The sequence below is a fragment of the Palaemon carinicauda genome, chromosome 13 (genome assembly GCF_036898095.1).
Source record: "Palaemon carinicauda isolate YSFRI2023 chromosome 13, ASM3689809v2, whole genome shotgun sequence".
Classification (NCBI taxonomy): Eukaryota; Metazoa; Arthropoda; class Malacostraca; order Decapoda; family Palaemonidae; genus Palaemon; species Palaemon carinicauda.
The window spans coordinates 119,384,153-119,398,262 of record NC_090737.1 but is presented as its reverse complement, the minus strand read 5'-3'; the positions used below and the strand labels follow the sequence as shown (position 1 = coordinate 119,398,262).

Below are 14,110 nucleotides of genomic sequence, written 5' to 3'. Positions count from 1 at the left end.
CTGAAAGGGCCTCAATCACTAGGGTATCTTGCAGAGGTTTCACAACTCGATGAAGTCTTTCACTTTGTGGGTGGAGGTTATCCAGCACACACACACACACACACACACACACACACACACACACACACACACACAGAGAGAGAGAGAGAGAGAGAGAGAGAGAGACTCTCTCTCTCTACTCTTCTTTTAGGACTCTCTCTCTCTCTACTCTTCTTTTAGTGTTTTTTTCTGGTGTCCCAAGGAAAGGGAAAATGCCTCTCAGTCCCAGTGTAAAAGGGCATCATTGGGTCTTGAGGCAGGTGTGGAGACTGATAGGAGGGGATATTTCCTCTCTGTGGAATTATAAATGCTCATTAGAAGTATAGACCAGACCTGTCCTCATGAGTTTCAACCTCCGGCCTTGGATGTGACCATGGTATTGCGGTCCTTAAAAAGAGCTCCCTATGAACGCTTGAGACTAGCCTGAGATAGGGCTTATGTTTTTTTTTGTGTGTTTGCGTGGGTGTGTGTGTGTGTTTGTCAGTCACCAAAAGCACAATCTTCTTTTAACTGTTTTAGATAGTTGGGTTCCGGCTCCACTTGAATCGATCTTCTATTAAAGAACTCAGGTTTGTGAAGTTAGAAAAAAATACAAATTACTTTTAGAATTTGTGACATTTTGATAGGCATTTATGTGAATTCCATAAGTACTGTACGTATAACATTCCAGTAAGAATTGCTTGGTTAAGACCTCCTTTGTCTAAGAATAATAGGGGACCACAGTTATGTAATGTGGCATTGATATTAGGAAACCGGTGTTATTTTGGAGATGATGTGAAGAAATGTAGGATATGGGAAGGCCTCCTAGGCTAATGAAACCTAACTCAGGGGGCCCCATCAGAGCTGTTAACCCTCTCCAAGATAACCTGAGATAGGGTGCTGTAAATTATCCAGTGAAATATTGAGATACATCCTTGCTAATTTTCCCAATTCCTAACTGACAGGGAACACCACATCCCACCTTACAGTGGGTACATCTCATAGATGGCTGATAATCAGAAACTAAACAGCACTGTACTTGCCTTTAATTAATTGCTACCCCCCCCCCCTTATAAGAATGGGTAGCCCCTGCCCTCCTTTCTATAATCTGACCTCAAGGCCTGAGATACTGATAACCTAATCTTTATTACCTAACTTTTCATTGCAGTTCCAATTATCGATAGTATACTTAAGTGTGTTAAAATACCCTCTCTTTAATTGCAGGAAAGTGAATTGGGCCTCTATATTTGTCTTAATACATTCAGGGGATGGAGTAAGGAACATGTCGTGAAATACTCAGAGAAGACTGGAAATTGCGTCTTTTTGCATCAGAAACGGATAAAGAAGTTTGTAAGTTTCTCTATATTTTGATATATGATACTTCTTACTGTTTATGCATAAAATGTAACCTTTAATTTATTTTCTGTAGCTGTCATACATTAAAAATATTCAAGAAAAAAACTCGATGTACATTTTAGGCTATTCAATTTTTATAAGAGATTGTTTGAGTACTGTACCTGTATTGTTGAAATATTCAATTCTAAAAGTTTAACAATTATTAATAACATTACGATAACCTGTGTTCTTGTAATTTATAAACCCATGCACGCTACTTTTATGAAAACCTATGTGTCACTAAATATGGTTAGACATGGTGGTGAATACATAATGGTGAATGAGGAAAGTGATAGTTAGGTGATGGACAAGATCTCACTCTCTGAGGGAAGTATCTTTTCTATACGCCTGACTAAAAGCTCTTTCTTATTTTATTTTATTATTTTTATTGCTGCAAAGTAAATTTTTATCTTTTTTTCTCTACTGTACTTTCATTTGTTTTTTTTATTGTTAATATCCATTTATTTTTTAGTACAATAATCTTTGGCTCTTAAATTCTTAAATTAGTCATGTTCTACTGAAAACTTGCAATGCAGATGTTTGAGACTTTGAAAGGGTTTCATATTTTGTTAATGATGTGGCAGGCCTATTGATGGCACTTAAAGTTGCCCCATACTTCTGCCTATCACTTTGATGTCTATGTTACTTTTATACTCAGAACCTTAGGTCAATGAGTAATTGGACAGTCCATGCAATGAAAGTAATGTTCAGTCAGTGTTCTTATATGCTGTCTTAAAACTACTTGTCCATACAAAATCCATTGTTTGTAAAAACCTTTCCCTAAACCATTGTGTGCTTCAGTTTCCCAGGCTGAATCTCTCCTTAGTACTTTAAAGCTTTGGTTTTTGCTTTTATTTTTTATAATAGAAAATTTTTACTCGCACAAGTAATGTAAAGGGAAAAGTAGAATGAAATTTTTGTTCAAGCTTCCCAAGTCTACTTTCTTCTGTCCATAATTCCTCTACTGAAAGTTTTTCTAAAGAAATTTTTCATGTTTAAACCACAGTTTGGGAACCACTGGTCTACCCTAACTAAATTTGTTCCTACACAAATACAAAACCTCACCCTCCGTTACATAGGATAGAATATCAAAGAAACTAAAGTACAGTACACTGTAGTTAAGGTTTCATAATGAGGGGTAAACAGGTGGCCAGGAGCGATGAAGCCTCGTTCGCCTTCTTTTCACTGAGCACTCACTTTGAATTCAGCTGTCAGTGAGAACAATGTTCTCACCCTGGCTGGAGTATTTTGGCAAATTTCAATTTTATTTTTATTTTTCTCATTCCAGCATATAAGCGAGTGTTTTATGTGGTGATGCTTGCTGATATGAGGACTTGGCATGGGGGTGTCTGGACGACGTTGCGGCACCTTTATGAGAGTAAGGAAGAAGGATCCCCACATGTTGTGTCCTGCCTGCAGAAAAAACTCCTACTGAGAGGAATCTCCTTGTAAATAGTGTCGGTAGTAGTCACAATCTTAGTGGCTTACAAATGGTGGTAGGAGAAAGGTGAGGGCCAAAAGGGATTCTTTCCCCTCGGATTCATTCTTAACGTAGAAGGAATTCCGACCACTTCCTGATTCCCGGTATACCTCCCTCTGACCCTTCCAGGGTGGATCGCAATGCAGATATCACTTGAGAGAGAGATCATACGCATTCGAGCACTAGAGCGAGCCTCCCTCAAGCCTATGCTCAAGATCTTGATTTCTAGGTAGACTGCCCTTACCGACTGAGACGTGACCATCAAATTCAAGTCATTCATCTTGGTGACCCTTGTCTTTGAACCCATCATGGTTCTAGATCACCTATAGAGTAATATCATACATACAATAGACAACTATCAGCTGTCTCCCATTGAATTCGTTTCGACCTTATGCTCTCTCTCTCTCGACCTCATGCTCTTCCTCTCTTGTACATACAACTATCAGCTGTCTCCCATTGAATTCGTTCTCTCTCTCTCTCTCTCTCTCTCTCTCTCTCTCTCTCTCTCTCTCTCTCTCTCTCTCTCTCTCTCTCTCTCTCTCTCTTGTGGAAGAGTTCCCTATTGGAACATGTCCTGTCTTCTTCATAACGGAGCAAATTCTGTTCAGATTCTGTGTCTCCTGATGCCACAGAATATGTGAGCTTACTACTTAACCCCCTTTCACCTTTATCTGATGGCTCATGCCTCGGAGAAACCAAGGATCTTCTGTTCATACCTAAGAACAAGGCTCCCTATATCCCAGAAAAGAATCATTGAGCTTCCCGGGGAGTTCAAGACTCCATATCCAAACCTGATCCTAGAAGGGGTACTGTGAGCAGTCCCTCTCATTTTTAAGGAGAGGAGAGTGTTACCAAATTATCTCTCGACCCCTCCCTACATCGGGCGGGTACGGTGTCGAAGAGGGAAGACATTACCCCTGACCTGGAGTAGGAACAAATTCCAAGTTGGGATTTCCCTCCATCACCTATCCCCTAGAAAGTCCCGGCTGCAATAAAAGTGAGGGCTCTTCCTCTTGTTATTTTGAAGTGTTTATACTTTATATATGAAAGATTTATTTGTTCCAACACGAATACTTAACTCGAACTACTTTCTTAGGAGTTACATGTAATCTCCTCTCTACCGACCAGAGTTTTGTGTAGGATACCCTAAAACCCGTTTTCTATGGAGGGCTATCTCGGGCGTAAGAGAACGTGCCCTGAGGGTAGCTTTTGCGCTAGGTCGAGGTCCGCCTGGGTCGTGACCGTCAGTAAGTTCTCTGGTCGCGACGTGTCACCACGTCGCTCTCGTTCTCTCTCGACCCTTTGTGTGCGCCGCGTGTGTCCCACGTGTTTACCGCGTGGTAACTTGTGCTCATCCCTTATGTTCCTGGGTGTTCACTACCCGTCCTTGTGCTTCCCAAGTGTATTCCTTTGATTCCCTGCATTCCTGTGTCTCGTGTTTGTGCGTTATGGAGCAGATCCGCCGTTGTCCTGGGCCTAGAGCCGGAAAATCGTGTGGAGCGTTCCTCTCCAAGCCTGAAGTGGACCCTCACTCCCTTTGCTCTTCCTGTAGGGGCAAAGTTTGTTCGTCTTCGGATACATGCCTCGAGTGAGTTGGTTGCAGTGATATTCAGTGGGTGCGTTATGGCACGAAGAAGAAGAAAGCGTCGAAGCATTCACCCAGGAAAGCTAGTGTTTCTTCGCCGCTACCGTCTCCCAGTGAATGGTCCGACGGGGCTTCTGTCTCTCCTTCCCCTACCCAGAGTAGGGGACGAGGTAAGTCCATCGTGGGGAAAGAACCAAGCGTTCTTCCCCAGGAGCCTGGTGAATGTGAAGTGGGGGTTGCGGGGCCTTCTCGGGCTAGTGAGGAGCCCGGTAGTGCTGTGTCAGGGAGCTCTGGAGACTCAGCCCTTGTGCTTGGGGGGCACGTTTCCTCCGATGACCCCTTGTGGGGTAGCAATGTTGTTTCTGTGTCTTCACCCCCTTCGTGGGCCTGTGTTTCAGGTTCTTCGGCAGGCGGCGACAACCAGGGTAAGTTAGGTTCCGCAGGGAGTGATGCCTTCGGTTGGAAGCTTCCTAAGACACCAGGTAGGTCCCCTATGCGGATGGAAGAGGGCCTGGATTCCTGGTTCCCTAGTGTTGGGCACCAACCCTCGTTTCCAACCCCTCTCACGGAAGTCCCTGAAGCCTTCCTGCAACCCTCTACCTCGGGTACACAACAAGTCGCGAAGTCCCCCGCGGTCCCCGCTCCCGCCCGCCGTACGGTAGGTACAGTGACGTCGGGCTATTCGGAGGAGTCTTTCTCATCGGGAGAAGAAGCCAGAAGGAGACATCGGCGTTGGAGGGAGCGGTCCAGAAGCAGGCGTTTCCACTCAAGATCACGTTCCAGGTACAGCAGGAAGCGCTCCCGTTCTCCACGAAGGAAACACAGGAGGAGTAGGTCACCCGATGGCGATTGGGTTTTCGTACCCCGTGAATCGGAGATACAGTGTTCTCCGGACCGGCGGTCCAGGGAGTTCTCGCCAAGGAGACCATCCTCCAAGCATAGTTATGACCCTCGCAGGGAGAAACGCGAGAAGGACTCGGCAGGAAGGCATAAGACCGCGAAGCCGCCGGTTCACTCCGCCCAGCGGGGGGAACCGCGCTTCCTTACGGGCAGCCTGACCGAACCAGCCCAGCTGGTGCGGCCCTCGGACTTTAAGGAACGGTTCCCGCTGTCGGGTCAGCCCACGGGAGCCGCGTCCTCGTCCTCCAGGGAACTGGATCGGACACTAGTCCTCGCCGGTTCGGCGATGCCTGTCCTAACCCCCCCCCTGGTGCGGAGACCTCCGCCGGGGAGGACCAGTACCTCTGCAGGGGAGTTCCTGTTGTGCCAGAACCAAGGTGCCCGGTGGGGGTGCCCGGTGACCCGGCTCCCCGGGCTCAAGCCGAAGCTTCGGCCGACGGTAGAGAGGGTTCCCCGACGGAGGACTCGGCCTATAGAAGAGTGATTGGCCTAATCAGGAGGCATCACAAGATTGAAGAACCGGCAGCTACCGACGAGGACTATTGGAGGTCCAGCCTTATCCGGCTGATGCAGGCCCCTGCCCAGCCAAAAACCTCCCTGGCTCTTCCTGTAGCCCGGGATCTCGTCCTGGGACAGGAGCACGTGGATAGAGTGGTGGCAGGTAATGCCGAATCCCCCAAGACTCAGAGCTCTTCTAAGTTACTCCAGGGGCTCAAAACGCAGAGCAAGGTCTATGAACCAGAAGGACGACGGCCGGGAGCCTGCAAAGTAGAACCTTCTCTCGACATTCTGGGACAGGGCGTCTCGGAAGACAGAGCCTCTTCAGCCCCAGTCTGTTTTTCTCCATCGGAGGCTGCGATGATGGAGGAAATGTCTAGGGACCTGGTACTCGTCTCCTCTTGGCTAGACTGGTGGGCTTCAACCTTAGTAGGTGTGCAAGCTACCTTTGACCCCACAGACCCTGAACAGCAAAGCCTCCTGAGGGAACTTATCACCTCCGGGGGCAAGACTCTTTAAGTTCTTGACTTACTAGTCCCTAGCCCTGACCGCGAATTGGGTGCTTCGCAAGAGAGACACCATCCTGGCGAAGGTGTCCCGGAAGGTCCCAGACAGAGAGGCGCGGGCCATGAGGAGCCTTCCTTTGTGGGGTGACTCCTTGTTCCCCTTAAAGGACTTGGAAACGATCATGGAGAAAGTGTCCAAAAGGAAAGATTTAAACACTCCCAGGCCTACGCCAGTAAGGAGACCGCCCTACAAGAGGTCAGTCTCAGACAGTGCCGCGACGTCTCAGGCCTCTCCTAGCATGACGAAGCGAGAAGCTCCTTCTTCCTCCTGGGCCTCAGCGCCTCAGCCCCCCCGTAGAGGAGTCCCAGCAGCTTCAGCCTCCTTTAGAACATGTTATTCTTCCTCCAGGAGAGGCCATTCAGGCCGCTCCTCCAGGAGGAGATAGAGTGAGAGGCCCTCTATCCCTGCCCAAGCCACAGGTTGGGGGATGCCTCGGACTATATTGGCAAGCATGGAAAGCTCACGGAGCAGAGCCCTGGACAGTGTCCGTACTGAAGGAGGGCTACAGGCTACCGTTCTTAGCAGAACCCCCCCCCCTCTAATTCCGGCCAGCCGGTCGGAGTGGCTGGTTCCCAAGGATCCGTTGAAGAGAGCCGCCCTTCAAGAGGAGGTGTCCTCCATGTTGGAGAAGGGCGCCATGGAAGAGATCCTACACCCAGGTCCAGGTTTCTACAGTCGTCTGTTCCTGGTGGAAAAAGCGACAGGGGGGTGGAGGCCGGTTATAGATCTGTCGGCCCTCAACAAATTCGTAAGGAAGACAGACTTCAAAATGGACACCCCGAAGTCAGTCATGCTGTCTTGAGGGAGAAAGATTACATGATGACCATAGACCTCAAGGACGCTTACTTCCAAATTCCGGTCCACCCCTCGAGTCGAAAGTTTCTACGGGTGAAATGGGGTTCCCAGATCCTGCAATTCAAGACCCTTTGCTTCGGATTGTCAACAGCGCCCCAGGTATTCACGAGAGTCTTCACGACAGTCTCAGTGTGGGCTCACGAACGAGGCATTCGCCTCATCCGGTACCTGGACGACTGGTTGCTTCTTTCCTCCTCGAAGGACGTCTTGAAAGAGCAAGGGATGAAACTTCTCCAGTTTTGCAAGGATCTGGGTATCGTGATCAACCCGGAAAAATTGAACCTATCCCCCTCCACCAGAATGACCTATTTGGGGATGACACTAGATACCCTTCTGGGAAAAGCATTTCCTTCGGAAGACAGAATAAGCAATCTGAGGGAGATCCTTCGTCCGTTCCTGTAGGGGCAACCCAGGAGAGCGAAGGACTGGCAAAGACTAATAGGGCATCTGGTGTCGTTGGAGAAACTGGTTCCCCAGGGGAGAATCAGGCTCAGAGCCGTCCAATGAACCTGAAGAACCTCTGGCGCCAACTGGACTCGCAACAAGATCTAATCCCAGTCCTACCAAACACAATGCCCTCCCTGGAATGGTGGCATTGCCGATCGAACTCGCTCAAGGGGATGCCCTTCGCGAACGACCCTCCCGAGTTACTTCTGTTCACAGATGCCTCCAACCAGGGATGGGGAGCCCATCTCCTCGACGAGACAGCGAGAGGAACCTGGATGGACGGTGAAAAAAGCCTACACATCAATGTCCTAGAGTTGAAGGCAGTCCAGAAAGCTTGCCTACACTTCGTAGATCTACTAAGGGGAAACACTGTGGCGTTGATGTGCGACAACGCCACAGTGGTAACGTTCTTGAAGAAACAAGGAGGTTTGAAGTCAAGGGAATTGTGCGATCTCGCCCTAGAGATTCTAGATTGGGCAGAAACGAACCAGGTTGTGTCATTAGCAAGGTTCATCCCCGGGAAAAAGAACGTGCTGGCCGACGGTCTCAGCAGGATGGGTCAAATAGTAGGGACAGAATGGTCCCTCCTTCCAGAAGTAGCCAAGCTCATCATCCAACGTTGGGGTTCCCCGGTGTTGGACCTCTTTGCAACCTAACTGAACGCGCAACTTCCCGTGTATTGTTCTCCTGTCCCAGACCCGAAGGCAGCTTTGGAGGATGCCTTTCAGCACAGGGGGGACAACCTAGACATGTACGCTTTTTCCCCCTTCACGTTGATAAGGCAAGTACTCAACAGAGTAAGGACTGCCCAGAACTTAAGGATGACTTTGGTAGCGGCCTGGTGGCCGGAGAGAGAGTGGTTCGCAGACCTAAAAGACCTGGCGAGTCAACCTCCGTGGCCACTCCCCGACAGGGCAGACCTTCTACAACAACCGCATTTTCTCAGATTTCACGACAACCCACAGTCTCTGCGTCTTCACGCCTGGAGACTATCGAGCGACTCCTGAAGAATGAGGGGTATTCATCAGCTACTGCTAAGAGGATGTCACTATACCTGAGAAGGTCGTCGGCAGCGGTCTACCAAGCTAAGTGGGCCTCCTTCACGAAGTGGTGCGCTTCGAGGCTCATTAAACCCCTCAAAGCCTCGGTCCCAGACATAGCGGATTTTCTGGTATATCTCAGGGACAAAATAGGAATGTGGATCCCAGCCATAAAAGGAGTACGAGCCGCCTTGGGTCAAGTCTTCCTCCTGAAGGGCATCGACCTGGGTTCCTCTAGGCACATCTCGATGCTTATCAGGAACTTCGAGCAGTCCTGCCCCCCACAGGCAGTTAGGGTACCTCAGTGGGACTTAGCTAGGGGTCCTGAAGATGTTAAGTGGCCCCCCCTTCGAACCAATGAAAGATATCGTAGACAGGGATCTCACTCTCAAGACAGTCTTTTTGCTAGCCTTGGCTTCCGCTAAAAGAGTAGGGGAGATCCATGGGCTGTCTTATGACCTCTCTCATTCGAGGGGGTGGAAAGAAATATCTTTCAAGTTCGTTCCCTCTTTTGTGGCAAAGACCCAGAATCCAGCTGTCTGGGATCCTAAATTCGAAGGTTTCTCTCTGCCAGCCATCCCTAGGACGGGGAAGGCTGAGGATTTGAAATCATGCCCGGTCCGTGCCATTAGAAAATACCTTGAAAGGATGGCTCATCTCCGGCCAGGCATCAAGAGCCTTTTCGTCTCCACGGGTGTTACTAAGAAACAGGTATCCAAGAACACCATTTCCTTCTGGTTGAGACAAGTTATTGCCAGGGCCTACAGGGAAGAAGCTCTGGCCTTGCCAGGCGTCCCCAAACCCCATGACATCAGGGGTCTGAGTACGTCCGCAGCCTTTGAGAAAAACATGGCAGTGGGTCAGATTCTTCGAGCAGGTACCTGGTCTAACCAGTCAACCTTTACTGCCCATTACCTCAAGGACTACTCGAGGAAGTCCTTAGACGAGTTCTCCATTGGAACAGTCATCTCCGCTCTCCAAGTGGTTTAACGGTAAAAGCCCCAGGCTCAATCGTGGATAGCAAACCGGGAGACACAGGTTCGTTCCCTTTCACCCTATTCCCCGTTTTTCCCTATCCTTATCGGAGATAACCCTCTTGTAACCATTGGATAACACGTTTCTCCTCAACTACGTTACTGGATTCAACATCAGAAGAAGTTTTTCAAAGGGTGAGTACTTAAACACTAACGTGAGCTCTTTGTGTAGTTACCCTATCGTCCGTTTTCCTAGTATGTTTCGTTTATACCTAGGCCTCTTGGCTTCCGCTTACTGGGTCTGAAAGTCAGAAAGGCACTCCCGCCTCCTAAAGTGTAAGTCTCCCAAGAAAGTAGTTCGAGGTAAGTATTCGTGTTGGAACAAATCAAAAATTTTAAGTAATTTTTATTTTTCCTAACATACTTACCGAGAACTACTTTCGGGTAATGGCCCTCCCTTCCTTCCCCGAGTGCCTCTCTGCCCTTGCGAGTATTGTGCAACATCCAAAGAACTTACTGACGGTCACGACCCAGGCGGACCTCGACCTAGCGCAAAAGCTACCCTCGGGGCACGTTCTCTTACGCCCGAGATAGCCCTCCATAGAAAACGGGTTTTAGGGTATCCTACACAAAACTCTGGTCGGTAGAGAGGAGATTACAGGTAACTCCTAAGAAAGTAGTTCTCGGTAAGTATGTTAGGAAAAATAAAAATTACTTAAAATTTTTGATTTTTGTGTTATTTTTCTTCTTAAAATTCTCTTGTAGTTCATGTTATTTCTTTTCCTTACTGTACTATTTTCCCTGTTGGAGACCTTGGGCTTATAGCTTCCTGCTTTTCCAATTAGGCTTGTAGCTTGGCAAGTAATATTAATAATGATGATAATAATAATAATCAGTAAGAAATCAGTGTTGGGGGTGGGGGTGGGGCAGGACTTCCCCATTCCCAGCTGGCATCTACTGGCTACCTGATTACACTTCGTTATGAAAGTTTTACTAGTGTGTACTCCAGCTTCATTGATATTCTATCCTATGTAAAGGAATCAGGTTTGCATAGTTAGGGAAAATACAAATTACCTCCAAACAAGAGGTCCTTACATTTTGAAAAATTTATCAAGATATTACATGCCTTGAATTAAATGTTTTCTTTTGTTTTTCCTTAGTTATTCTCTGATTTTGTGTAAAAAAAATATTTTTTATGAATTTCACAAAGTTTGTATTTCAGCATTCAAACTTTTATAAGGTAAATAAAAGTTCTTGTATGTTATTCTTATGGTTATGAGTGCTCTTTCTTGGTGTTGCAGCTCCCACCAGAGAAAGAATTAGAGCCTGAAAAGAAGATAGCTCGTCTAGCAATTGGGATAGAAGGAGGATTCAATGTAGATGCAAACAAAAAGCGATATGAATTTGAAGAAACCAACTCTGTTGTCGTATTGCCGGCCTTCGATGTCATACCTTTCCCTAATGCAGATCTTCCAGAAATTGTAAGTTATTCTTTTACATGTATTGGTCTATCAGTGTATCGAAGCTAGTTTTTATTTCAGGGTAAGTAAAGTAGAAAAGATTTTGTTATTTCTTTGATTCCCTGAAAATATTTTTGTGAAGCAAAAATATCATCTTTTCAGTAATTTGGAATTTTCTGGATGAAAAGCTACTTGTAAATATATGATTTACTAGAAGTATTTATAACTGTTTTGATCTACAGCATAATGATGTATTCCTCCTTAGAGTCCACTAAGATTCTGCCGGTTCAGCTCTCATTTAGTTAAAGGGTTTTATAAAGATTTGCAATGATTTCTTTTGTAGGTGCGACAGTCTGTAGAGGGCATTTTAAAAGCCGAATCAGCTTTGCACTTGGCTGAAATAGAAGCTGCAGCTGGTGCTTGGGATGGAGAAGTACGTCAGGTGACAAAACATGCAGACACACTTCAGCAACTTGATAATGGAGTTAAGGTTAGAATATTTCCAAGTTACTGTAAAACTATAGGCAAAGTTTCATTATGAATTTGAACATAGCTGATTTCAAGTAGCTAAATGTTGCTGTCTTCTTTATAGTCTTTTATAGCCTTTTTGTTTTTTATTAGGTTCCACCAAGTGGTTGGAAATGTGAAGAATGTGACAAAACAGACAATTTATGGCTAAACCTGACTGATGGAAGAATTCTCTGTGGGCGAAGACAGTTGGCAGGATCTGGGGGCAATAATCATGCTGTTGAACATTACTACAAATCAAGTAAGTACTTAAGTAGATTTACTTGGAAGGAAAATACAGCATGTTGATCAAGTGTCAACGTAGAATATGTGATTACAGTATTGCTTGATCCTCATCAGTCAGGAAAGTTTAATGGTAACCTTTATTCTTGAGGGTACACTCGGGCACACTATTCTATGTTATTTCTCTTCCTCTGGTTTTGTTGATAGTTTGTATAGGGGATATTTGTTTTAATGTTACTGTTTTCAAAATATTTTATTTTTCCTTGTTTCCTTTCCTCACTGGGCTATTTTCCCTGTTGGAGCCCCTGGGGTTATAGTATTCTGCTTTTACAACTAGGGTTGCAGCTAGTAATTAATAATAATAATAATAAAAGAGTAAGAGAAAACAGATATAATAGTGTGCCTGAGTGTACCCTCAAGTAAGAGAACTCAAATCCATGACAGTGGAAGACCATAGTACAGAGGCTATGGCACTATCCAAGGCTCAAGGGACATTGGTTTGATTTTGGAGTGTTCTTGTAGATGAGAGGCATACTGTAGCTAAATAATTAATTCTACCCATAAGAAGGGGAAAGTAGGCACTGAACAATTACAGTAGTTAACCAATTGAGTGAAGAAGAATGTTGTGGTTTGTATGGTGTAGTCAAGTGTATGAGGAAAGAAGAGAATGTGTAAAGGATATATGAGATTATGTGGTATACTGTACATGAAGACAAAGGAAAGATGAGTCACATCTAGAGAGTGATCCAAGGTTCTATCATCTGGCTAGTCAAAGGACCCAATGATTCTCTAGTGGTAGTATTATAAAACTAGGAAAATCTTATTTAAACCGTATCAAAATTGCACTTTCGGGCCAAGGTTAAACTTCCGAAGTACTTCATTTTCCTCATGTGGCAATTTCCATTTAGTATGATTGGTGCCGATTTGGTGGATAAAAGTAGAAATGAATACAGGTGTGTATGTTATAAACTTTTAAGGAATTTTTTACGTTAGATTTTTCAGTTTTGATAACATTTTCACTTTAGTTAGCCATTTATGAGACGGTGACATTGATTTTCTTTTTTGAAATTTTCAGAGCATCCCCTGGCTGTGAAATTAGGTACCATCACTCAAGACGGCAATGCTGATGTCTACAGTTATGATGAAGATGATATGGTCATAGACCCTAATCTGGTTAAACATTTAGCTGTAAGTTGATTTGTTCAGAAGTTATTTTACTTTTATAATAACAGAACCTTACTATCTATGCAGTTGGATTGTGTATGTACAAATACAATTTTTTTTTATTGGGTAATAAATAGAAATACTGTAAAAGCAAAATGATGAGACCATGGTTTTTTCAAATGGTTATTAATATGTTTGTGTTACAAGAACACTTTCTCGTTACCAGAGTATATTGTGGGTAATTGAATGTTTGTCACTGCCAGCAGCCTAAGGAATACAGTACAGTATTTAAACAAAAAAAAATTGCGTATTGGGAATGTTAATTTTATTTGTTCAAAATCTAGATCTATTATTTTGAAAAAATCTCATTGACTTCAGTAGTGAGAATACAGTTTTATTAATGATATGTTGGTAGTTAAGTATTAGATTTTTTTTTTATATGACTTTTTTTTTACAATTTAGCTGCATAGGCTACAGTCTGGTGATTAGTTCGTAGTGGTTCAGTATTTAAGATTTAAATTGTACTATATCTCAAAGTGATTCACAAGTTACAGATGTAGCTACAGTATAACTGGATTATGCTTAATTTTTTAATGATTTTTTCTTTTTTTCAATTAGCATTTTGGAATTAACGTCAAAGTCATGGAGAAGACGGAAAAGACCATGCTGGAACTTGAGATTGACTGCAACCAGAGAGCTTGGGAATGGTCAAGATTGACCGAGTCAGGCAATAAACTCATCCCAAAATATGGTCCGGGTTATACAGGTATGAATTTCTTTTATCATAAAATTCTTATAGAGAATTCATATGGTGATAATTTGTAATAAAATCTTTACCTCTAATTATATCATCTGTTAAGGTAATTAACAGAAATCCTGGTTCCACAAGTTTTTTGTGGAATAGATTTTCATATGGAGTTTTCACTGACCTCTATAACCAAGGTAAATACGTTCGAAGACCCTGAGTGGTTGCGGAA

General features: G+C 44.8%; 1 protein-coding gene across 1 annotated transcript in view; it reads left to right on the top strand.

Annotated features, from left to right (window-relative positions):
• Window positions 1-14,110, top strand: part of Usp5 (ubiquitin specific protease 5) — a 100,643-nt gene that overhangs the window by 14,186 nt on the left and 72,347 nt on the right. The window contains exons 2-7 of the mRNA XM_068385738.1: window positions 1,243-1,368; window positions 11,061-11,240; window positions 11,563-11,709; window positions 11,841-11,988; window positions 13,045-13,157; window positions 13,752-13,899. Of these exons, the coding sequence (XP_068241839.1) occupies window positions 1,243-1,368; window positions 11,061-11,240; window positions 11,563-11,709; window positions 11,841-11,988; window positions 13,045-13,157; window positions 13,752-13,899 (862 nt within the window). The remainder of the gene's footprint in view (window positions 1-1,242; window positions 1,369-11,060; window positions 11,241-11,562; window positions 11,710-11,840; window positions 11,989-13,044; window positions 13,158-13,751; window positions 13,900-14,110) is intronic.